Source organism: Lingula anatina, chromosome 2 (assembly GCF_051362555.1).
Source record: "Lingula anatina isolate TDL-2025a chromosome 2, LinAna3.0, whole genome shotgun sequence".
Lineage (NCBI taxonomy): Eukaryota > Metazoa > Brachiopoda > Lingulata > Lingulida > Lingulidae > Lingula > Lingula anatina.
Genome location: NC_141768.1, coordinates 10,656,731 through 10,681,702, shown reverse-complemented (window position 1 = coordinate 10,681,702; position 24,972 = coordinate 10,656,731). Strand labels below are relative to the sequence as shown.

The window sequence follows — 24,972 nt, the reverse complement described above, 5'->3', positions numbered from 1 at the left end:
TAATTTCTCAATAACAATAGGGTTTTAAAACTACTGGCCTGTAGCTGCCGGCGGGCAGGTTGAGTCCTCCTATCGTCTCATTCAAAAACAGCACAAATACATAATAACAATCTCTCCTGTCAAGTGGCAGTTCCTTTGTTTGGAACGGTGGTCTGAAAACTCGCTTTGACGAATCATGGGGCGAGTTTCAATCGGGCACACTTTCTTGTGTTCGGAAAATTTATATTGTGCCCAAGGTGAGTTTAGCGATCGTTCGTACAGAACGGAGACAAAAAATTCAGATTCAGAGAAAAAACGTTTCGTTCGTAATTATTGCGGCGTTCGTATAGATTGGAGAATTACCGTAAGTCTCTCCATTTACGAGGTTAGGGGTGAAATTTGCAATTTTTTGTTTTACACTTTTGTTCAGCTTTGGATTGATAACCCCTGTAAATTAAGTTTTAAAGTTCTCTGTTTTTCCCCTGTGTCAAGTTTTATTCTGAATGTTACTGAAATTTTAATTTAAGACTGCTACGTTATTCAGTCAAAAATTTGGTACAAAATGGAAAAAGAATAAGAATTATAAAGAATTATATAAAAAGGTAGATAATAAACAAATAACCTCATTAAGGTAAGCAAAACAAAAGATCCAATAGACTACAAGAGGAATCCAAACTGTAAAGATCCTGTGGAATTTTCTTGTGAGTCCCTTTAAAAACTAGTTTTAAACTATTGGGGTTTAAATTGAACAGCAAGAGTGATAACACTATGAAAATACTGATAAAGTCAAGGAAGCAGATGTACCATTTAAGGAATTTGAAAACTTTTACCACAAACATGACCATTTTAAAGTTTTACATATATGTTGTAGAAAGTATTTAACAAGGTAATAAATACTTGCTACTGAACTTTTATATACTTTTTGCTCTAATCTTAACTAATTACAGGACAAGTTGCAGATTAAAATTGGGGAGTTGGAAGCATGTTTAGAGCGCAATAATGCAGAACTGCAAACTCTGCAAGAGCAACATGATGTTCTGAAGGCCAAATCCCAGGATACTGATGATGTGGTAATGGCACTTTTTTGCCTACCTGGATTTCTGCAAGATCACTTATAACATCACCACAATGGTCCCCACTGCCAACGTTCTCTCTTGACTGTGACAGCAGTTTTGTATATTTTTTCTTATACATTTTAAAAACAGATACCTTGGTCACATTTAGGCTGTTCATCTTCTCAATGTATTCTTAATATTGTCCCTAAAGAATAGTTTTAGGTTGCTTCATTACTGTACTTCATTTGGGATGACATTCATATTTGGTTTTTGCAGGACATTGGATTATATGAAAATGAGATAGAAGAGCTAAAGCAGCTGTTGGTTGCCAAAGAAAATGAACTACAGAAAACTTATGAACAGCATGAGACTTTGAAGATCAGCAGTAGTGATGATGTGGTATGAAACTTAAAAAGATGTTTTCTGAAAATTTAGTCTGACGATCTGGGGGAGTGGGATAATATACCATTTAATTTTAAGGAATTTGAAACCTTTTACCACAAACATGTCCATTTTAATAAAGTTTTACATATATGTTGTGGAAAGTATTTAACAAGGTAATAAATTCTTGCTACTGAACGTTTTATACATTTATTGGCTGTATAAATCTTTGTCTGTTCTTAACTTATAATAGGACAGACTGCAGATTAAAATTGAAGAGTTGGAAGCATGTTTAGAGAGCAATAATTCAGAACTGCAAACCCTGCAAGAGCAATATGATGTTCTGAAGGCCAAATCACAGGACACTGACAATGTGGTATGGGCACTCTTTTGCCTACCTAGATTTTTGAAAGATCACTTATAATATCACCATAACGGTCCTGAAGAAATAAGTCATCACTGCCAACATTATTTCTTGATTGTGACATCAGTTTGGTATCTTTTTTCTTGTGCTGTTTAAGCTCAAAGGCTCTTTATCTTCTCAATATCTTCTTTATATTCTCCCTATTAGAATAGTTTTAAGTAGCTTCATTAACTTCATTTGGAGTGACATATATTTTTTGTTTTCACAGGATATTGGTAAATATCAAAATAAAATAGAGGAGTTTAAGTGTGAGTTGGAAGCCAAAGAAAAAGAATTGCAGCAAGCTTATGAACAACATGAGACTTTGAAGATCAGCAGCAATGATGATGTGGTATGAAACTTAAAAAATGTTTTCTGAAAATTTAGTTTATCAATCTGGGGGAACAGGATATATTTGTAAATTTTTCTTTTACTCTTTAGTTCTGCTATGGATTGATTACTTTCTTGTTGTAGATTTGGTTTTAAAGTTATCTGTTTTCCACTCTGTCATGTTTTTTCAGAACAAGTTGCAGATTAAAATTGAGGAGTTGGAAGCATGTTTAGAGAGCAATAATTCGGAACTGCAAACCCTGCAAGAGCAATATGATGTTCTGAAGGCCAAATCCCAGGATGTTGAAGACACGGTATGGGCACTTCTTCATTATTGATAAATCATTAAGATTAGTAGAAACATCAGATTTCTTACATAATGCATGGATTTTAGATTAATTAGGAGACATTATGTGGAAAGCACCTTTGTGGATTTTAAAGGGACTGAAATATATTATTAGCTCAAAAACCAACGTTCCTTCAATATGTTTTTGCATCCTTTTGCAAAAGACAAGAAAAAAAGGGGTCATATAATTGTATGCAGTCATTAAAATAGATTGATATTCAACTGACAGCATGTATTGACTCCCACCATGTCCATTTCCATAAAATGTTACAACAGATGAACATTTTGCAAATTTGACAGAAAAAAATATTGTAGACTTCCAGGTCTTCTCACACAAGTAATGGATTAAATCAGTTTTCAATTTTGCCTACCTGAGTTGCTGCTAAAAGACCTCTCTTGGCATGATCACAATGATCCTCAAGAAATAAACCATCACTGCCTACACTCTCTGCCAACTGTGACATCAGTTTTTTGGTATTTTTCTAATACTCCTGAAGCTCAGTTTTCTTGGTCACAGTAAGACTCCTCATCTAAGCAGTGTTTTTTATATTGCCCCTATCATATATTAGTTTTAAATAGCTTCATGACCTTTATTTCGAATGACATTTATATTTCATTTTGAATGACATTTATATTTGTTTTCACAGGACATTGGCAATTATCAAAATGAAATGGAGGAGCTTAAACAGGTGTTGGTAGCCAAAGAAAATGAACTGCAGCAAGCTTATAAACAACACGAGACTTTGAAGACCAGCAGTAGTGATGATATGGTATGTAACTTAAGAATATATCTTTTCTCAGAATTTAGACTCTCCATTTACAGGGGTTATGGGGTGATTTTTCTTTTGCAGTTTCTTGTTTAGCCCTGGATTGATTACTCTCTTGTTGTAAATTTGGTTTTTAAGTTATCTGTTTTCTATGTCATGTTTTTTTCAGAACAAGTTACAGATTAAAATTGTGGAGTTGGAGACAAGTTTAGAGCACAATAATTCAGAACTGCAAACCCTGCAAGAGCAATATGATGTTCTGAAGGCCAAATCCCAGGACACTGAAGACATGGTATGTGCACTTCTCTATTGTTTATCAATCATTATTATAGTGTGCATGTAGGAACATTCACTTAAAGCTGATAACGTAATCTGCGAATCTGAGATTTATATGGTGACAATCTTACATAGTTCCAGAAAGAAATGGAAGAATTAAAAAATCAAGTAGATGTCAAGACTTCTGAACTTAAAAAAGTGCAAGAGCAATGTGAAGCATTGCAGGCAGGAGCAGAGGACAGAAGTCCAGCAGTCAACAAAGAGCGCCTGCTCTCAGAGGAGAATTGGAACCTTGCTCAGCAGCGTAGAATTGAAGAAATGGACAAAGCTAGAAAAGAATCTCTTGCTGTGCTAGCTCAGACAAGGAAGGAAAATGAAGAGCTTATAACCAAGTTAAACCAAAAGGTATCAAATTATCACCTTAAGGGTGGACACACTGATAAACTGATATCAACAATGCTGTAAATTATGTAATATTTTATTTAAAAAAAATTCAATATTACTCCATCAGTACCTGCTTCCTTGCATCCGTACAAGACATTTCCCTAGACATAAGAGATATCTTACTGTATGGTGCTGTTTTGTTCTCCTTTTGTAGGTCTATGAACTCGAGTGCAGTCTACAAAAAAGCACCACTGAGAGTGAAGTGGTCAACCATAAGCTTAAGAAATCTTTAGAAGAAACACAGGTATAAATTAACTCTAGTAATTGATATTTATAATAATCAAAGATAAAAAAAGTTTGACAGGAAGGTGTATTCCATTGGTTATTTACATAATGGAAAGAGTGTTTATTACATAATTTCTTGGTTATTTTGCTTACATTATACATTCTTAATCATTTAGCTATCTATTTATTTGCTTGTAATTTATCAAAGTAGTAGAACTTCATTATGCCATTTTCCTACTCCAGAGCCTTAAAATCCAAGTGAGAGATCTGGAAGAACTTCATGCACAGCACAATGCAGCACAGTTCAATAGAAGGCAGGAGCTAGACCCTGCAAAGCTTCAGCAAAGAATCAAACAGCTAGAATTCAACCTTGACCTCACCAATCAAAGGTCACAGAAATTTGACACAGAAAATAAGACTTTGAAAGGTAAACAGTTAAAGCTTATTAGAGAATAGATATGTAGATATGTTTTTTATAGTTTTTTTTTTATAAAGAATACAATTATTAGTGTATGTTCTACTATATTTGTCAAATCATTGTCTTAAAAGTATGAACTGGATTAACAACACACCAAATTTCTGTGTGTTTTGAAGTTGAGAGTTAATTAAAAAAAAAACTTTCCAGATGCCCTCAAAAAGTCTGAAGATCTTGAATTGAAGTATAGGGACTACATGAGGCAGGCCAGGGAGTTCCAGCATCTATTGGGCCAGGAGAAAGAGCAGAGCAGTCTTCTCCTTAGAAAGTTCAATGCTACTGCCGCAGAACTCTCTGACTTGAGGTGGAATAATGCAGAGCTACGGGAAAAGGTTAAACAGGTATCTCTCAAGCTCCCAACCATTTTTGCCACTGAACTTAAAAATGAATATGTGAAGAGTCTTTGCCAATTGAGCAATTTAATATTAGCATGCTAGAAAGAAAGAGAATCAGTTATGGCATTGTTTAACTACACACGGCATTGTTTAACTACACAGTGTTTTTTTTCAATCAACAGGTCCCAAAACTTGAAGAAGATGTGGCAAATCTGAAAGCTAAAGTTGAAAATTTGCAGAGAGATTTGTTAGAGAAAGGAAAAGAATCAACCGGGGTGGGTACCCAGAAGATTAAAAAATATTTGACTTATAAACTTAATCAATGCTGATAGGACTTAAAAAGTTGAGTTGATTATAGTGTTTATTTAATGGTTACATGATGTTGATATTAAAAATGTTTTGTCACACAATAAACATATCATTTTTGAGCAATTGGCATTGAAATCTGCTTTACCGCCAATTGCGAAAAGCAATAGAAAATATGCTAAGCATCTTGGAATTGCTTTATTTTAATTCAATAAAACTTGTGCCTCTTATCCAAAAACTTTTAACTGCTTATTATATTATTCCTTTAAGGTTATTCATCTTGAGGAGCAAAAAGCAAGTCTGTTGGCCAGTCTGGAAAAATCAAAGTTGACTGTAGCAGAATTGCAAGAAGACATCAGAAAGGTATACATCTCATTTTATGATTCATGTATTTTTTTTATAATAGTGTTTCACAGAATATGCTTATGTGTTGCAGTTTTTTAAAGTTTGATTAGCATTTCACAGTGATATCATGTTTTGCGCTTGTCCATGCATGCCTGCATGTTTGCATGCCTAATTGAAAATTGGACTTGTGACACATCCAAGGTGGCTGCCATGGCCACCATCTTTATTTGGTTTCCATTCCAGTATCACCTTGCCTTTACAACTAGTTTCCACCTGAACTCTGGGGACCATTGCAGCACCATGTACATAATGACAGTAATAATCTAACATAACATACTATCTGGAAACTTTTGGAGAAGCACTGAATACTAGGTTTTAAATTTCAGCTCAATGAAGATTTCAATTCAAAGGTAGATGAGAATTCAGATTTGGCTGCACAGCTTGAAGAATTGCAGAAAACCATAAATTCTGCCAAGGACAGAGAGATCAATTTCCAATCAGTTGTGGATAAGTTAAGAAACCAGTTGTCAGAGAAACAGGAGACAGTGGATCTGCTTGAGTCACAGATGTGTGAGAAACAACAAGAATTAGACGAGGTAAATTATATTTTTATGTGTACACTGCATGTGTTGATATCAAAACATGACTCAATAGAAACATTTCTTTACTCTTATGAAATTTGCCTGCATGTCATTGTGAGAAAGCAATAGCATATATGTCTAGTATAATACAATTGTTTTATTTAAATTGGGTAAAAACTGCAAAGTATGCCTGTTAACCTAAAACCCAGTTCAACTACTTCTTATTCCATCAAGGTAAATCATCGTGAGGAGCAGAACACAAGTCTGTTGGCCAGTCTGGAAAAATCAAAGTTGACTGTAGCAGAATTGCAAGAAAACATTACAAAGGTATATATATATCTCATTTCATAATTTACATATTCCTTGATAACACTACACAGAATATTTGTATGTTTAGCTATTTGAGGAAGTTAGGTTATTTCATAATTAACACAGACTTTTGACCATACAAATTTGTAGTTTCTAAATGATGGTTACAGTTTTAACATGTAATATATGGAAACCTAGTTGGAAAAATACTGAATACTGAGTTTTGACTTTCAGCTCAAAGAAGACCTCACTTCAAAGGTAGATGAGAATTCAGATTTGACTGCACAGCTTGAAGAATTACAGAAAACCATAAATTCTGCCAAGGACAGAGAGGTCAACTTCCAATCTGTTGTGGATAAGTTAAGAAACCAGCTGTCAGAGAAACAGGAGACAGTGGATCTGCTAGAGTCACAGATGTGTGAGAAACAACAAGAATTAGATCAGGTAAATTATATATTTATGTACAGACTGTATTTGTTGATAGAAAAAACTTCAACCTCAAACTCAATAGAAACATAACTTTATTTAAATTTGCATGTATGTCATTGTGAGAAAGCAACAGCATATATGGCTAGTGTCAAACAATTGTTTTAATTTAAATAGGTGAAAATTCCAAATTGTGCCTGTTACCTAAACCCAAGTTTAACTACTTCTTTTTTTAGGTAAATCAGCATGAGGAACAGAAAACAAATCTATTGGACAGTCTGGAGAAATTAAAGTTGACAGTAGCAGAACTGCAAGAAGAAATAACAAAGGTATATATATTTTTTTTCATTTTATGATCTATGTATTTTCTGTTATAACATTTCACAAAATATGATAATATGTGGAGCAGTTTATGGAATTGGTTATAGTTCAAAATTAACTCAAGACTTTTGTTCATATAAATTTTTAGTTTCTGATCATGAATATTCATTACAATTTTAACATGACATGCTATATGGAAACTAAGTTGGAGAAGCTTTGAATAGAATGTTTTACTTGCAGCTCAAAGAAGACCTCACTTCAAAGGTAGATGAGAATTCAGATTTGGCCGCACAGCTTGAAGAATTACAGAAAACCATAAATTCTGCCAAGGACAGAGAGGTCAACTTCCAATCTGTTGTGGATAAGTTAAAAAACCAGTTGTCAGAGAAACAGGAGACAGTGGATCTGCTTGAGTCACAGATGTGTGAGAAACAACAAGAATTAGATGAGGTAAACTATATATTTATATACAGACTGTATGTGTTGATAGAAAAAAATTCCAATTCAGTAGAAAGATTTCTTTACTTTTCTGAAATTTGCTTTAATGTCATTGTTAGAAAGCAATAGCGTATATGGCTAGTGTAAACCAATTGTTTTGTTTATCTTAAATTTAAATTAGGTGAAAACTCCAAATTGTGCCTGTTAACCCAAACCCAGTTAAACTTCTTCTTATTTTATTCTTTCCAGGTAAATCAACTTGAGGAGCAGAAAACAAATCTTTTGGACAGTCTGGAGAAATCAAAGTTGACTGTAGCAGAACTGCAAGAAGAAATAATAAAAGTATATATTTTTTTTCATTTTATGATCTAGGTTACTGTATTTTCTATAATAACATTTCACAAAATATGATAATATGTTGAGCAGTTTGTCAAAATTAACACAAGACTTTTGTTCATACAAATTTGTAGTTTCTAATCATGAATGGTAGTAAGAATTTTAACATTACATGCTATGTGGAAACTAAGTTTGAGGAGCTTTGAATCATGTGTTTACTTTCAGCTCAAAGAAGACCTCATTTCAAAGGTAGATGAGAATTCAGATTTGACTGCACAGCTTGAAGAATTGCAGAGAACTGTAAATTCTGCCAAGGACAAGGAGGTCAACTTCCAATCTGTTGTGGATAAGTTAAGAAACCAGTTGTCAGAGAAACAGGAGACAGTGGATGTGCTTGAGTCACAGATGTGTGAGAAAGAACAAGAATTAGATGAGGTAAATTATATTTTAATGTGCATACACTACATTTGTAAATAATTGTATAATTATACACAGACTGTATGTGTTGTTACAAAAAACTTCTGACTAAATAGAAACATTTCTTTACTTAACTGAAATTTGTTTTTCTGTCATTGTGAGAAAGCATCGACTTATATGGCTTGTGTCAAACAATTGTTTTGTTTAATTAAAATTAGTGAAAATTCCAAATTGTGCCTGTTTTCCTAAAACCCAGTTTAACTACTTCTTATTCTTTCTAGGTAAATCATCTTGAGGAGCAGAAAACGAATCTTTTGGACAGTCTGGAGAAATCAAAGTTGACTGATGCAGAACTGCAAGAAGAAATAACAAAGGTATATATGATCTATATATTTTCTATTACATCATTTCACAAAATATGATAATATGTGGAGCAGTTTATGGAAGTTTGGTTAGCAGTTCAAAATTAACAAGACTTCTGTTCATACAAATTTGTAGTTTCTGATCATGATTGGTATTAACAATTTTAACATGACATGCTATATGGAAACTAAGTTGGAGATGCTTTGAATAGAATGATTTACTTTCAGCTCAAAGAAGACCTCATTTCAAAAGTAGACGAGAATTCAGATTTGACTGCAAAGCTTGAAGAATTGCAGAAAACTGTAAATTCTGCCATGGACAAAGAGGCCAACTTCCAATCTGTTGTGGATAAGTTAAGAAACCAGCTGTCAGAGAAACAGGAAACAGTGGATCTGCTTGAGTCACAGATGTGTGAGAAACAACAAGAATTAGATGAGGTAAATTTTATTTTTATATGCAGACATTATATTTTTCAGTCTGTATTTATTCTGATCTCTGTGCCTGTTCATGTTGTCAAGCAACTTTATTTGGACTAAAAAAATATTCCCTTCAAAAATAAGCATGATTAGATTATTTTTGCAAAAGTTTTGATTTTGTTTGTGTGCATGTTTTATTTTGCATTTTATTTAGCTAAGTTTACCCTTAAGTGCCAAACTATGTTTTTTGTTTTACTTACTTACTTAATTTGCTGAGTGGCTTTGTTTGTTAAATATTTGGGTTCTTACTGGAAATCGGTATGAATCTATCATTTTATATATATATCAGGCTAAAGAAGGTCAAGTAGGAGTCATGCAGCAACAGTCAGATGCCCAACAGCAGCTACAGGCAATGGAGAAAGAAAAAGCTGCAGCAGCTAACAGAGCAGAAAATCTAGAGACTACCTTGGAATCACTAAAAATACAACTTGAGGAGAAAACTAGTCAGGTAAATCTTGTTATACCTAAATGCTAGTATTTGAAGTGTAAGGGGATAGGTTAAAGGCGCCTTATAGTATCGGGCATCAGTGTGCCATGATTTCAAAATATATCCTGTATTAAGCAAACATCCGAATGACAATCCTTCTTATATGTCATTCAGAAAAATCTTTATCAGCTTCATTGTGTGTTGGGGTTCCTTTCAAAGAAGTGGGGGTATGTTGCTTTAGACATCTAGGTCATTCCATCAGCCTATCTGTGACTTACCAATGAATACTTCTTGTTGATAATATGTGGATATTTTGTTTCTCAGATTCATGGGCTTGAAGAACATACCACTGCCCTCCAAGACACCATTGATGAGCTGGAGGCTAAACTTACAGAGAAAGAAAAAAGGGCAGATGAGGTAATACATAGTGCATTAGGTGTGCATTTTGAATTTTTTGCGTTTAGTTTAGGGAATACTAGTGCCAACTAGTCTCTCCCTCTCTTATAAATAAGTCATTAAGGTTAGAAAATCAATCATGGGAGGTGCTGCAATGACACTTGCACAGTAAGCATTTTTTTTTTAATTTCTTTCTATTGTGTGCATATTTCTGGGTCTGAAAAAAAAAAACGTTCATGTTGAGCAAAAAGAGTAGCTCCTTTCCAAAATCAGCATGATCAGATTATTATTGTAATTACTTTTTATTATTATTATTATTATTATTATTATTATTATTATTTTTGTAAAAAGGTATTTGTCTTAGAGGAACAAACTGCTAACCTCCAGAGTACAGTTGAAGAACTTGAAGCTAAGCTAGCTGAGAAACAAAAAGAGATGGATGAGGTTTGTACTTTTTGGTTTCTATCTGTATATTTGTGCGTGTATTTTTGTAAAAATGTTTGTTTTATGAAAATATTTCAGGTTATGGACCCTTTTAAAAACCACTTGTTTGCTTTAATGTTTACCTCATAGTTTCACAAGTCTCTGTGTTTTTTATGCTGTTCAGGTATCCTAAAATAGCATTTTCTTTCAGGTACTTAATCTGGAAGGACAAACTACCAGTCTAGTAGACGAGCTTAGATCTCAGCTGTGTGACAAAGAGAAACAGATTGATCAAGTTTGTACAATTTATTCTGTTGATGAGTTGGTTGAAAAGATATATTTTATAGTTCCACAAAGAGGTTTGATTGTTTTGGACTTTCATATAGATTATATGACCATATAAGTTCACTGGATTTCACATAACAACACTCAAGGAAAGTGTTATTTTGTATGGCATTTTGAACCAAAAGCAGTCTAGTAAACTGCAGATCTATACAAAATAAAACCTTTTAGTATCAGTTATTTTAACTGTTTGCCTTTAGCGCTAAGAGAAGTGGTGAAAATGAAGTTATTTAGTTATCAAGGTGTATCTAATCTCTTTAGGACCTCTTCTTTTGTTTTGAGTAAGTTCCTATTTTGTGTGTATTGTTGACAATATTTTTAACAGATGTGTTCAGAAAGAGAACTGCTATCTGAGGAGCTACGAGAAATTAAAGAAGTGTTTGCTGAACTTCAAGAGGAGATGCAAAATAAAGAAGATGAGTTTTTGGATACTAAGGTGAGTCTAAATGGAAAAAATCTACAGTTTGACATGGATCAATATTGCATGTTTTTATAAACCTCGGTTAATACAGCTTTTTCAATGTGAAGTTAGCAATTTACAAACTTAGCATTGGAATTTTGTTAGTGTAAACCAGACAATGCTTTGTTTTATTTTCAAACAGTGTTTTGATTAATGAAGGGTTTTTTTTTTTTTTTTTTTTTTTTTTTTTTTTTTTTTTTTTTGGTATTAGGAGAAAGGAATGCAGCATATTGATGCCCTGAACTCTGAGCTTACTGAAGCTAGAACACGACTGGAAAAGCTTAGTGAGGAACTAGATGCGACAAAAGCTTTGTTGGAAGAGAAACAAGTAAAATCATACAGCATGTTTTTGAAAACTAACAATGCTCACCAGCAGTAAAAAGTTTATCCTACCCCCATTCTGTAGAAATGTTATATTACTATATAACAGTCATGTACTTTTATGTGTCTTTCTGCAGTTGATTGGTATTAGAAATAATATCCTCCACACTCTATGCAGCATCTTTGGAGACACAAACTTCAGCAGGTATAAAACAAGCACTTCTTGCATTGCAGAATTCTACAAAGCAAGAGGAAGAGAGATCCGGGTATGAAAAGCAGGTAGCTGACCTAAACACTGAAATCGAGAAACTAAATCAGAAAATGCAGGTGAGATGCACTAATTTATGTTAAGACAAAGCGAGCTGTCCAGCCATAATTTGAACACTCTGCGGCCTTAGAAGACGGCTGGATGGCTTGCAATTTTTTTTGGGGGGAAATGATGGGTGGTTCATAGGGACAGCCTGTGAATGGCCTAGGAAGTAATTTGATGTAACTAGACTGTATGATGTGTCCCAGTTTTAGAAAACTATATTGTAGCACGACTTAACTACTAAATATTAATTATGTAAAAATCCCACATGCTCCAGCAGTACAGACTGTGACCATAATAGAAACTACACCAGATAAATTGTCAGCTTTGAAGTACTCGGTACAGATTCTACAGTAAAGAAAGGGTGTTTGTGTCATAAAATTGTAAGATTGTGTTGTATAAAGAAATTAATCTGGATCTTACAGTCTCAGACATTTATATGGAATTAGACGTTAAGGAGTTTGAAAGAATCGTTGCAACTGAATAGATTGTCTTCAGTCCCCCTGCAAATAGAGGAGGTCCTCTGTGAATGCCACTTACTCCCCTGTTGTGTATATTTTAGGACACCACAAATAACTTCCTGGAGCAGATCCGCCACATGGAGAAGTGCTGTGATGAGGCTGACAATGAACTTAAGCAAGAAAAGATAGAACATGAAGAAACCAAAAGAAAATTGGAAGTAATACAGGCTGGGCAGAATGAGGAAGGAGATGCATCTGAAGATGGGGACAAGCCCAAGGGAAGAGACAAAGCACTTGCTGCAGCCAAGAAAAAGATTCAAAGTCTAGAAAAAGCCCTGCAGGAAGGTCTGGAGCACATAAAGGTTGGTTTTTATTGAAGCAGAGTTTGAAACTTTAGGGGCAGTATACATTTGGTCAAGAATTGATTTTATGCAAAATTTCTTTCTTTTAAAATCTTTCTTTTTATCTTAAGGATATTTTATGTCCACAGAGATAATGAAAATAATATTCCTGCTCTCTTTTTCTATTTTTTTTCCTCTAATGAGAGCATATTATATTTATTTATGATAGAATTTTAAAAAGTGAAAAGGGTTCATCATTCTGATTACAATTTCAAAGATTTATATGATATTGTTTTCTTTGATTGGAAGGTCATTAATTTTTTTGTGAAGTTCTGTGATTACATGAAAGTAATTCTCATTATTTTTCTCAGTTGTTACAAGAAGCGCGAGATCACACCAGTCAGCAGGAGGAGATTCGCCACCTTCAGCAGTGCTGCATGGAGGCAGACGCTGAACTGGAGCAAGAGAAAGAAGAGCATGAAAAGACAAAACAAAAACTCCTCCAATTAGAAGAAAATATTAAAATGAAAAAACCAGAGGAAAAGAGTTTGGAAGAGCTGAAGCAAGAATTAGGTGCCAAAAATATGGAAATTGTTCAGCTGAAGAGGGACCTATTGATGGAGATTGACCCTCTAAAGAAAAAACTGAAATCTTTGAAGGATGATAATGATTATCTTCAAAACAAAGTCTCAGAATATAGAAATGAACTGCGTAAGGCACGTGAGGAACAAGCTGAAGTGACGGGTATGGCGGACTTACCTCTCCAAGAAAATCTGTTAATCCCTGTCATTTTATTTAAATGCATTAATGTCCATAATTAAAAATAAAGGTTTGAAATTTGGATTCCTTATGATCACAATGAGTTGGCATGTTAATATGACACTTCTTAACAAATCACATTTGTCACAAATGATTCTATTTAGCAAATGTAACATTACTGAAATATCTCGGGTGCAGCCCTGTTGCATCTTATCTACTGCAACATACATTTATCGTATTTTCATTTTTCAATGCCTCTCAGAGTAGCCACATTTTACCAAGCACTGCTCTCATCTTATTTCCAGTCAGCCAGTTTGGTAGCCAGCCTTGCAAGACCTGTGCACAGCGCTCGTCTGGCAGCAGCAGTGGCATCATCAGTCGAGTGGCGTACTTCACTGTTGAAACTGAAAACAAGAGGCTCAAGGAGCAAGTGACAGGACTGGAGGGTCAAGTCAAGGAGTTGACCCTGTACAAGTCTGAATTTAAGTGAGTGGCATGTCAGTTTGTTTTTTGAAAATGTCGGGAGGTGTCTGACAGATGTGTAAGTTGTAAATTATTTCTATTTGCATGTAAACAATGTAGTTTTTATTGTTGCAGTAAGTATCCATTTTGTTTTAGCTGTGTAGCTGCATCTGTTATTGTTTTTAAGGTTTTTTTCTTTCATCTTAAACTGACATTTTCTTTTGTATCATTTATTTAACATATTCTTTGATTTTTTATAGACTTGAAATATTGCATGTACTAGACGAAAAGAAAGCAATAATTGCTACATACATTTGTCTAAGATAGTTCTAGTTGCCTTTTACCATTTTTGTTTTCAAACCGGTGTAAATTAGCTTTAATCCCCTTTTTTTCTGAGACATTGAACTAAACACATGCAGATCTTGAATTTTATTTTAAAAACATATTCCTCGATCCTTACAGGAAAAAGATAGAATTGCTGAAAAGAGAACTATCCTATTACAAGGGAAAGACGGGGATAGCACCAGCATTAGACGAAGCTCCGAAGGCACCTCTTAAAGGTAAGAGACATTGTTACTGCTAGAGTCTTATGTAAGGGATAAATAAATGAAAGCTGCTTATAATGAAACATTTTATGAAAACAAATGACATATATGATGGTAAGTTGTTTTTTTTTTTACACATTTGCAACGGCCTGTGTATAATACATATTACTATAGTGAATTGAGAAATCATTTATTTGATATTTACTACCATGTAATCATCAACCAAATTGGATCACAAGTGGCTAATCACTATATCCATTTTGATGATCAGTGCATTGTATTTCATACCATTTCAGGTGTCACCAACAGTCCTCGTGCCAGCCCAGCAAGACCTGCTCCGGTGACAACAGGATCTTTTCCAGATCAGAAAAGCAGTGAGAACTATAACTGGCTGGCAGGTGGAGTAGACTGGGATAAAAATGACGTTAAAGCTGATGAACAACCCTCAGAATGCACCACGCAATGAAAAACTTTGAACAGTTATTGCCAAAGTTATGAATAAGTGGAAATGTGATAACATTGAAATGACACTTTGATGCCAGTCTTTCATGTCAGAAAGTCATTTTTATAACATGTTAATCAAACTGGAGAGGGCAATGTGTGCATAGTAACATTCCATGCCACCTACTGAAATATTGTGACAAAAATGTATGTTCTGCATTCTAAGAACCATTGGGTTAATTGTTTAATAAGCCAGTGAATTTCTTTTAAATATTGAAATTTGAAAATGGGTTTTGTTTTTGTAATGAACCTTAATTTTACTATAATTTATAAAAATGATTATGTTAACTTGTGAATAAGAGTGAGAAGTAATTTTGTACAAGTGTGATAAGTGCATGTGTCATTAATGTATGAAATTAAAACAACTGTGTTTAAGAGGGACAGTTTCAGTACTATTTATGTTGACCAAATAACTTTTCTTTAACATATCAGGCACAAGTTTTTCCAAAGAATTGTGGAATTCTGGAATTTTTCAATTTAGTTCCGATTTAGTGTCAAGCCAGCAAGCCTGTTTGAGCAGGGAAGTCTATTTTACAACTGGGCGGCTTTTCAAAGTTCTCATCATCAAAGACAAGACAAAAGTCAAACTCGAACATGTGCCAATGTTAAATTTGATGCCTATTTAGCTGTACCCAGGTGGTATGAAAGAAGCATTGAACTATAGAGGAGTGTGGTGACATGCATGGAGTAAACGGAGAAAGAGCTCAGTAGAGAGCACAACATGAAGCTGTTACCTAAAACATATCAACTAGACAGTAAAGCTGGTGAATATCCAGCTCCAAAAAAGTTTGTAACAATATTTACCAAAATCAAAAATAATGAATTTAAAAAATCAAAGAAACAGATTCAATAGCATCTGTGCAAGATATATGGCAGGTTTTCCAAATTCTTATAAAAAAGAAAAATCAGCAGCATGTATGTGGTGTCTAAAAGAATTTTCACTCTTCTCAAGTATGGTTTTCTTTTCCATGTCTGGTATATGTGGATGGGGTGGTTTTAGTACTTTTCATTTAAACACTTGCCATCATTTCAGTCTGGTTGCTGATACAAGTTCTCATCTTATCAAAATTGATGTTGAAATGCCTTTGCAGACTGAAAACCTCTCTATAAGTGCTAACTGTTTTTATCCCCCCCCCCCCCAAAAAAAAAACTGCACCACTAAGACATGTTATTGAATACTTTATTAATACACCCATCATAGGAAATGTCAAATATAATCACCATCTAAATTCATGTATATGAAGCAAGATTTAGTCATTCAAGCTATGTAATAATGCATTTGCACTTAAAATTAAAGAAAGTTAAATCTGTCATTACTGAAATGATCAGTACAACCCAGCTTTTCCTTAAAATACATACTAATCTGAAAGGCATGTTTATGTAACATAATACATAGGCACTAGGAAAAGTTCTGGAGGCTAATTCACCAAATTATGAGTCATAAGCCAAATCTCTAAATGGCATCAATATCCAGATCATCATCCTCCTCTTCTTCTTCCTCCTTCGAAACTTGGGTCTCAGTCTTCAGTTGACCAGCCGGGGCCTTGTTGGAATACTCGATCTAAAAAACATGCATATTAACATGTTAGAAACCAAAATGGTATAATTTGAATAAAGCAAGATGTTACCGGCACTGATTTCAAAAATATCTCCATAAAAGAGATATCTCCATTTTTACAGAACTTGTATGTTACAAAAACCCTGTATGTTGTACACTGAAAAACAAGTAATTTTTTTCAAACACCCCAAAAACTAGAGGATCAGAGAGGCGATACCGCCTCCGAATATTGTACCACCAGCTGGAGCAAGCGCATTCATATAGACCCCCACATATACAAAATAAGGAACACAGCCACCAGTCTTGTGCTTGCCAAGCTGTAAAAATGCAATCAACAAGAATTTTCAAAATATGCAAAAAATATATATATAACTACAAATGGTACAATCAAAGTTAAGTTCATTGTAAGGTAGGTCAAAGGTCAATTCCAAGGTCACAGTAAATTGCCAGTATATGACTTCCTATTCAACTTCAATAGTAACTATGGGCCTATCTCTGCCAGGTTTGGAGTTAAAAGAAAAAGAAATTAGCAGAGTTCAGTTCATGATAATAAGTAGGTCAAAGGTCAATTTCAAAGTCACACTTAGATTGCCAGTATATGACTTCCTATTCACGTTCAATAGTAACTATGGACCTATGGACCTATCTCTGCCAGTTTTGGAGATAAAGGAGAAGCAAAATATGCAAAGTTCAGTTCATGGTGAAAAGTAGGTCAAAGGTCAATTTTAAGGTAACTTTTAGATTGCCAGTATATGACTTCCTATTCAACTTCAATAGAGACTATGGACCTATCTCTGCCAGTTTTGGAGATAAAAGGGAAGCAAAATTTGCAAAGTTCAGTTCATGGGGAAATGTAGGTCAAAGGTCAATTTTAAGGTCACATTTAGATTGCCAGTATATGACTTCCTGTTCAACTTCAATAGTAACTATGGACCTATCTCTGCCAGTTTTGGAGATAAAAGGGAAGCAAAATTTGCAAAGTTCAATTCATGGTGAAAAGTAGGTCAAAGGTCAATTTTAAGGTCACATGTAGATTGCCAGTATATGACTTCCTATTCAAGTTCAATAGAGACTATGGACCTATCTCTGCCAGTTTTGGAGATAAAAGGGAAGCAAAATTTGCAAAGTTCAGTTCATGGTGAAAAGTAGGTCAAAGGTCAATTTTAAGGTCACATTTAGATTGCCAGTATATGACTTCCTATTCAACTTCAATAGTAACTATGGACCTATCTCTGCCAGTTTTGGAGATAAAAGGGAAGCAAAATTTGCAAACTTCAGTTCATGGTGAAAAGTAGGTCAAAGGTCAATTTTAAGGTCACATTTAGATTGCCAGTATATGACTTCCTATTCAAGTTCAATAGAAACTATGGACCTATCTCTGCCAGTTTTGGAGATAAAAGGGAAGCAAAATTTGCAAAGTTCAGCTCATGGTGAAAAGTAGGTCAAAGGTCAATTTTAAGGTCACATTTAGATTGCCAGTATATGACTTCCTATTCAACTTCAATAGTAACTATGGACCTATCTCTGCCAGTTTTGGAGATATCAGGGACTAAATGTTATAATTTTGGAGTTACAATAATGTGCCATAAATTTCCTACAGAAAAAATTAATTAAAATAAAGAAAAGGTCATTTTGGTCAAAATTCTTGAAATGGGAGGTGCTCTGAAGTTCCAGATGTTCAAATTTGATGAAATAATGTCATTTTTGACCACAAGTTGTCTGCTTTGCCAAGGCTTATGTTTTATTTTTTCGGAGTTCAAAATTTATTATCCATTACCGTACTGCACATTTTGCTTTCACCACCAATATGTACTTTTTGATACAGCGTAACTCGAAAACGGTATGGAATACAAAAAAACGGAGACCACCTCCAGTGTTGGGCTTTACATGCTCTACAAAATGCAAAAAAGAATGGGTGTCTAGCATTAACGGTTCCCAAATTAGAGACAGTTTTAAGTTTCGATATCTTATGGCCGCTACTCCCGTGAAAATGCACCGATTGACCCCAAATTCACGGAGATGAAAGATGACCCGAAGGGTAACACTTTCCATTAATATTATTAGTTAAGTCTGTGTGGTATCTGAATAAGGCCGCAAATAATTTTTTTTTCGGCAAAAATTTTGTTTTTTTGAAAATTTTGGCCTGTTTGACCTTGAAATAAAGGTCAAAGGTCAAATCCAAGGGCATATATGAAATCTACACATATGACTTTTGGAAAGCTGTCTGTAGAAATTTTTCCCATAATTCCTTCCGTAGGGGAGATAATTAGCATTTAATTTTGCCATTTTTGGACAAGGGTGCATTGCAATGAGTGCCACACCTAGACCCCAATACCGACAAAGCCCAAATTTTACGTGGAACGAGTTGAGATTATAGGTGACCTAAATCCAAGAGATGGGTATGGAGGCCCTTACCGTCTAGGAGGAGAAGCGGTAACGGTGACTTGGCGGCGGAGCCGCAGGAGCCGGCGGAGCTGCAGGAGCCGGCGGAGCCGCAGGAGCCGGCGGAACATACGGGTCGGGACTAAAACCATGTGTACCGCCAGCACCTACGCTGGTGGTACAATTACTACATAAAGAACATGTATTTACTTCTAGGTCTTCTTCCTCCTCTTCCTCCTCATCACTCTCCTCCTCCTCAGCTTCCTTCAGCCACTTTAGGAATGGGGTTGCAGCATTGTGGATATCCTGGGCTACTGCCTTAGAAACATATTTCTTAGACACCTATAAAGATAAGTAAAAAAATTCGAGAACCTTAATAAAAGTCACCATAAGCCTTAAGTAACAAACAAAGAAAAGTTGCAAATCATGCACAACCATACACACATTTACTTGAATGATTTAATGAAACCTAATCAACTCAGATTAACAACATCAAAAATATTTGCACATTTGTTGTTTCTGAGCAATCAAATTAATTCAACATTGTGATTTCATAAAACTACAAAACATTTCCGTCTATTATCACATATCTTATAAAACCTTTTTCTTCCATGAAATAAATCTCTACCTTGTTTCCCCATTCCTGAATGACCTCTTCATCCACAATGTCTAGATCATAGAGTGCCTTCAGAATACCACAAACTTTGGGCATCAACTGATCTCTGTACACATTACCAATCAACTGCTCCACGCCACCTAGCATGTACCTCTGGGCCTTGGGGTTCTGGTTAGTGATCTGAAAGGTAGAATTGTCCATTAACGTAAATTGAGTTGAACATTATTTCAAGGAACTAGCTGGCTGCTCCTGTTGTATAAGTCTATTCAGTCATGTAGGAATGTTTTCTGTGCAACACTGAAAAAAGAAGATTCTACTTTTCATATTTTTATTTCATCTAACCAAGTTAAATTATTATTTTCATTTAACCCTTTCTTTTTAATTACCCATTAATTCAAAATTTTACAAACTCATAACAAAAAAGATTATCTGTGAGACCTTAACATAATTATCAGAAGTTCAATTATCTTAAGAAAAATCCTTACCCTCAGGAAAATTAGACGGTAATCTTTCAACTCTTTAACAATATTTTCCGACAGCAGGACCTCACACAAAATGAGTGGTGCCTTGTCTTTGACTTCTAGTTTCTCTGCTTCTGCTAATATTTCCTTGTCAGAGCCAATAAGATTGCCAGACTCCTTTTTGTTCTAAAATAAATACAAATTGTTAATAATAATAATAATTCTACAATATTGTAAACAATAACAATCAATCAATTTTTAGCAAACTGGTGTACAATATGAAAATTATTAGAAAAAAATATCTAAACATTCTGATAATAAAATATTTTCATATCAGTTAGAAATCACTCATGTAAGTGCACTCATCTGCTTTGTACCTTCACAAAGGAATAGAACAGGTCTGCTCTCTCCTTTGGCGTTTTCTCCAAGTCCTCAGTAAGTGCCAGGGTTTGTGCAGCAGTAGACAGTTCTTCCATCCTCTTCTTCACAGCCTCTTCACTGACATCTTCACCCCAATCAGCATCATCCCCGCCATCAGTCTACAAATGAGTACAAAATTTCAATCACTTTTCAAGAAAGGCAACAAAAAAGGTAAAGTTTGTCAAAATTCTGAATTGAAACAAGATGTCTTGTAACTAATTTGCAAGTACCAGCATACAATGACAATTCCCTTACCTCTGGTTGGGATTGATCAAAGTTGGCTTCCCCAGACCGGATTGCAGCACTCTGCTCCTGGGCATTGAGTTCTTTGATCTCAGGACTGGAGGGGGCGTTCTCTCCATCACCTCCGTTCATCTCCTTCTCATCCTTGGACCTACCCTTCTTGCTACGCTTCTCTTTCTTAATTGGTGTCAGTCCAGTGCTTGGTTCCTTGAAAGAAAAAAATCAATTACAGAACATTACTTTTAAAATCATTTCACCAGGTACAGTCTAATATATATATATAATCTAAATATAATCAAAGTTAAATCTGTAAAAAAAATAAAATAAATAAAATGCATCAAATTGAACTTTCAGTCTGAGGTCAGTGTGTGTGAAAACAGTTCATGGTCTGCAATACAGTCAGGAAATGAACAGTCACTTACGGGCTCAGGTGGGTTCTTCAGTATGTATGTGGTAAGCTTGTGTGTCATATCCACCATGCCAGTGTAACCACAGGCACTGCAACGTTGACCAATCTGCTGACGTTTTTGGCTGATGCTCTGAAAAGCAAAAAGGGAACAAAATTGATAGGTCAAGATACTTGAACTGGCCACTCTTATATTCCAGTATATATAAGCAATTGCCAATTTAATAGAATGTAACAGGCTTTGTAACAAATTCATAAAAACTGGGTCAGAAAGATTAAAATGTCACGTAAGAGAGGGAAGTACTTCAATGGATAGCAAGAAATAGTCTGCAACAAAGTAACACATGAGGATTACAACAGCTGATAACAATTGCATCAGGGACACCAAACGAGAAAAAAATCCAATTACCAAATTTACACAACTCACCAGTAAGGTTTCTGGATTTTCACACTCTGGGCAGAGCACAAACTTCTTGATAAAGCCATCCAGCAAATCCTGTAGTTTGGCAGAGTCATGGGCACCATTCACAATGAAGCGCTCATTTTTTAAGTCAAATTGTGTTTGGGCACCCAACTCACAACCAAAAAACTTAGTAGGGTCTGTAATGCCATGTATAAAAATAAGGATAGTATTCTATAATATATATTTTTTCAAATTAGATGATTTAAAATATATTATGTCAGTATTGGCTCTGTTAGTTACCATCAAAAGAAATCTTTACATTGCAGTGTAAATAAAATAAGTTGTTCACTTACAAGTGGGAGGTCTTCCCAGTGCCTTTGCAACTTCAGGCATGTTTGCAATGACAGTTTTGATACCATTTCCCTTTCCCTCAACCTGACAAAAATAATGACTGAAGCATTAAGAGAGAAATTCAGTGCATTTAGTAATACATTAGTATGCAAGTTGGTTTGTGAATCAGGGCTCCTTGCAGACCTGTAATCAGCATAAGAAATAGAATGACATTTGCATGGCATAAACAGATGTGCTCAACCATTGGTATTTTTTTAAATACTATTCCACAGAAAATGTACTTTCCCCAATATAATGTTGAACCTATTATTCTATGTGAATAATATCTCATCCATTAACCCAACAATCTGTTTTATGGGCAGATACAGGAAATGTCATTATGTGCTATAAATAACATACATTGCATCTCAGAAGCTTATCAAGGTTGCTCTACTAACATGTTCTTACATAAAAGAAAATTTCTGTGAAATTAAGTGATTGACTACAATGCTGAATTTTCAGATAAATAAAAAATTAGGTTTTGCCCAAAGCTCAATGTTAGAAACTGATCTACACAAACTTTAAACATCCAAATGGGCAATTCAGTATAACATAAAAACTCATGCAAGAGCACTTGCATTTCAATATATGTTAACACTCTGTCAAAGCATTTGCTCATACATTTCATTTGTCCAACAATTGTAATTCAACAGGCTGAATCACAAACTAAGGTGTGCCATGCTAGGTTAAGCTGGATACATTTAATGATTGGATTTGATACACTACATTTTACCTACTTACGATTACAAACAAATTTATAGATTATTACTTTTAAACTCACCTTGGCTATGAGCCGTGGCATCTTGTAGCGGTAGAACTGATCGGAGACATTTCTGTTGACATTGAGAGCCATGATGCCGTACTTCTATATAGTTTATGTCTACTACAAATACTTCCTAAATTACCACGATAATCACGAGGACGGCAATTCTTGCTGAATTTCATATAAAAATTTGTTGTTGGGATTTTTATAGTCTCTTTTATTTTATGACCTGTGTCGAGCAAACGGCACGGAGGTAGAACTGAAAAGAAAAAGAAAAAGCAATAAAAAGATGTAATCCGATATTACACATTTCAGTTTGAAAAGGCATGTGCTCTTTGTATTGTGTAAAAATCCCCGATTTAAACTTGCATGAGAGCATTCAATCATATTATGAATTTTATCAACTGTTTTATCATTCTTTAATTTCTTTAGTATTGTGTCAGCCTATGACAGTTGCCTGGGAATTAGTAGCAAGCACTGAAAATACCAGAGGTTTCAATTTTGATACCTCAAGGTGTCTGTGGTAAATATTACAGCTACAACTATGTCCTTTAATATCACTAGTGAATTTTCCCATGGATGACATTCTAGTTGGACAACCTCACTATATCAGCATCAGTATATTTAGTTAGATATACAGATATTGATAGGGTGCATAGAAATAATGAGGACTTTTAGCTAGTTGGAAAACATCAATTCATTCAAATTGCAGGTTGATGTGATATTGTGACCTTATTGATAAGTGTTTGTCATGCTGATAATTTTACTGATATTGTATAACAACTTCAGGGTGCCCTTTTTTGGAGCAGAAATGAAACAGATCTGGCTAACTGCTAAATAATTTATGTTCTCAGCTATCACCATTAAACTTTTGTAATATATATCCAATTAAATATATAAACAGGTCAAAAACTTCTACTGATAAACTGATCACTATTCTTTCATATTACTTTCATATTGCAGGTTTTCATTTCATTTTGTTTCCTTTGTCACATAGGCCTAGGTTATTCTGCACACTGAAGGTGTAAGACCACAGAATTTCTCACAGATCAATCATCCTTAATCTTTATCATATTATATTTCCTTTCCTTTTTTATATGGAAAGGACGGGCAGCATAGTATTCGGTGTCATAATAATAATGCAAGTCAGAAAAGGGGCTGCAAAAAAGGTGATGTAGACATGATAATGTAATTCTGACAATGAATGTTTTGAAATGTGTACATAACACTAAAGATTGACATTATAATTTTCCAACATGCAATTTAAATACTGCTTTATACAAAAACATTGCCTCCTGTGTCGAGAATAAATGTTGAGACGCAGTAAAAACAGCCGTCGTCATTTGACATTGTCGTCACACTAACCATACGGCGTAATGACAGCTACCTGTCCAAATATAAATTAGCATTGTCATAAGCTACCAAAGACAATTAAGAAAGTGTTCATGGAATTACAGATTTTCTCTTACCTTTTTGTCGCGAAAAAGTCATAAAAACGCTGGAATATTTGGAAAAGAAAAAACGTGGCGTGGTGAAAATATGGCGCTGGGACAAGGTCCCGAAGATTGCTCGCACTCTGTCGATTTTCTCCGACGGACAGACACCAGAATCTAAAAAATAAAGATCAAGTTTAGAACTTCGAACATCGTCCTTTAATAAGTATGGTAAATTGCTTAATAAAGCTACTGGGATAGATGTTAAATCACGATATCGATGAACACATTATCATACCTTATGATTCTTGGCGATGAGGAAATACCCGGATGGTGACGTCGCTAATCATGACGACACAGGTCGATGGTTCACCAAAAGGTGGCACTGGGTGTTCAATAAAAATTGAAAAAAAATTACGTTATATTGCTTTTAAATAACTACAATCAACAGTTTACTGAAGGCTTTCTTATAGTAAAAAAAATCATGACTATGGTCGAAGTTTGAAGGTGATGGGGTCCGAATAAGACGAATAGGGCGCCGTGTGTAAATTCCCCCACGTTTTTTAAAAAGTAGGCCCCTATAGGACCCCGTAGGGCCCTACATGTACAGTGTAGGATTAAAACCCAGAGACGTGGTGTGGATACTCATTATAATTATGGCATCCCCGTCACATTTCGAACAATTCAGCTACTAACCACTGGAAAAAAAAATGAAGATTTACCATGCACAAGGAAGCGCGTAACATTTTCTGGAAAAAAAAAAAAAGCTACCCAGCACAAAGTTTATAAGTAAAAACGTGCACGTACGCCTACTC

The 24,972-nt window shown here is 34.8% G+C and overlaps 2 protein-coding genes across 6 annotated transcripts in view; one reads left to right on the top strand and one right to left on the bottom strand.

Annotated features, from left to right (window-relative positions):
* Positions 1 to 15,459, top strand: part of LOC106157787 (uncharacterized) — a 29,089-nt gene extending 13,630 nt beyond the window's left edge. The window contains exons 21-54 of one of the 5 annotated variants that reach the window (XM_087004158.1): positions 927 to 1,049; positions 1,311 to 1,433; positions 1,669 to 1,791; positions 2,048 to 2,170; positions 2,340 to 2,462; positions 3,142 to 3,264; positions 3,431 to 3,553; positions 3,673 to 3,942; positions 4,136 to 4,225; positions 4,450 to 4,633; positions 4,832 to 5,022; positions 5,199 to 5,291; positions 5,593 to 5,685; positions 6,054 to 6,263; positions 6,483 to 6,575; positions 6,792 to 7,001; positions 7,220 to 7,312; positions 7,545 to 7,754; positions 7,992 to 8,084; positions 8,304 to 8,513; positions 8,777 to 8,869; positions 9,086 to 9,295; positions 9,624 to 9,782; positions 10,086 to 10,178; positions 10,509 to 10,601; positions 10,792 to 10,875; positions 11,248 to 11,358; positions 11,594 to 11,710; positions 11,938 to 12,030; positions 12,576 to 12,836; positions 13,187 to 13,559; positions 13,880 to 14,060; positions 14,499 to 14,596; positions 14,878 to 15,459. In XM_087004158.1, the coding sequence (XP_086860284.1) occupies positions 927 to 1,049; positions 1,311 to 1,433; positions 1,669 to 1,791; positions 2,048 to 2,170; positions 2,340 to 2,462; positions 3,142 to 3,264; positions 3,431 to 3,553; positions 3,673 to 3,942; positions 4,136 to 4,225; positions 4,450 to 4,633; positions 4,832 to 5,022; positions 5,199 to 5,291; positions 5,593 to 5,685; positions 6,054 to 6,263; positions 6,483 to 6,575; positions 6,792 to 7,001; positions 7,220 to 7,312; positions 7,545 to 7,754; positions 7,992 to 8,084; positions 8,304 to 8,513; positions 8,777 to 8,869; positions 9,086 to 9,295; positions 9,624 to 9,782; positions 10,086 to 10,178; positions 10,509 to 10,601; positions 10,792 to 10,875; positions 11,248 to 11,358; positions 11,594 to 11,710; positions 11,938 to 12,030; positions 12,576 to 12,836; positions 13,187 to 13,559; positions 13,880 to 14,060; positions 14,499 to 14,596; positions 14,878 to 15,047 (5,037 nt within the window). In that variant the 3' untranslated portion in view covers positions 15,048 to 15,459. The remainder of the gene's footprint in view (positions 1 to 926; positions 1,050 to 1,310; positions 1,434 to 1,668; positions 1,792 to 2,047; positions 2,171 to 2,339; positions 2,463 to 3,141; positions 3,265 to 3,430; positions 3,554 to 3,672; positions 3,943 to 4,135; positions 4,226 to 4,449; positions 4,634 to 4,831; positions 5,023 to 5,198; positions 5,292 to 5,592; positions 5,686 to 6,053; positions 6,264 to 6,482; positions 6,576 to 6,791; positions 7,002 to 7,219; positions 7,313 to 7,544; positions 7,755 to 7,991; positions 8,085 to 8,303; positions 8,514 to 8,776; positions 8,870 to 9,085; positions 9,296 to 9,623; positions 9,783 to 10,085; positions 10,179 to 10,508; positions 10,602 to 10,791; positions 10,876 to 11,247; positions 11,359 to 11,593; positions 11,711 to 11,937; positions 12,031 to 12,575; positions 12,837 to 13,186; positions 13,560 to 13,879; positions 14,061 to 14,498; positions 14,597 to 14,877) is intronic. The other 4 variants (XM_087004159.1, XM_087004160.1, XM_087004161.1 and 1 more) reach the window with 4 other exon arrangements.
* A 787-nt stretch (positions 15,460 to 16,246) lies between these two features.
* LOC106164229 (eukaryotic translation initiation factor 5) lies at positions 16,247 to 24,631 on the bottom strand. The gene is made up of 12 exons (XM_013542074.2): positions 24,456 to 24,631; positions 24,194 to 24,334; positions 22,743 to 22,983; positions 21,925 to 22,006; positions 21,596 to 21,768; positions 21,185 to 21,301; positions 20,775 to 20,969; positions 20,477 to 20,638; positions 20,124 to 20,285; positions 19,651 to 19,818; positions 19,233 to 19,364; positions 16,247 to 16,643 (listed from the first exon to the last, which is right to left on the bottom strand). The coding sequence occupies exons 3-12, from the start codon at positions 22,812 to 22,814 to the stop codon at positions 16,536 to 16,538; spliced, it is 1,371 nt and encodes a 456-aa protein (XP_013397528.2). The 5' UTR covers positions 22,815 to 22,983; positions 24,194 to 24,334; positions 24,456 to 24,631; the 3' UTR covers positions 16,247 to 16,535.
* Between the last annotated feature and the right edge of the window lie 341 nt (positions 24,632 to 24,972).

Coding starts and splice junctions, on each gene's coding strand:
- LOC106164229 (XM_013542074.2), bottom strand. CDS start 22,814: ATGGCTCTCAATGTCAACAGAAATGTCTCCGATCAGTTCTACCGCTAC. Junction 20,639..20,774: donor TTGATCAATCCCAACCAGAG/GTAAGGGAATTG, acceptor ACTCATTTGTAG/ACTGATGGCGGGGATGATGC. Junction 20,286..20,476: donor TGTTCTATTCCTTTGTGAAG/GTACAAAGCAGA, acceptor TATTTATTTTAG/AACAAAAAGGAGTCTGGCAA.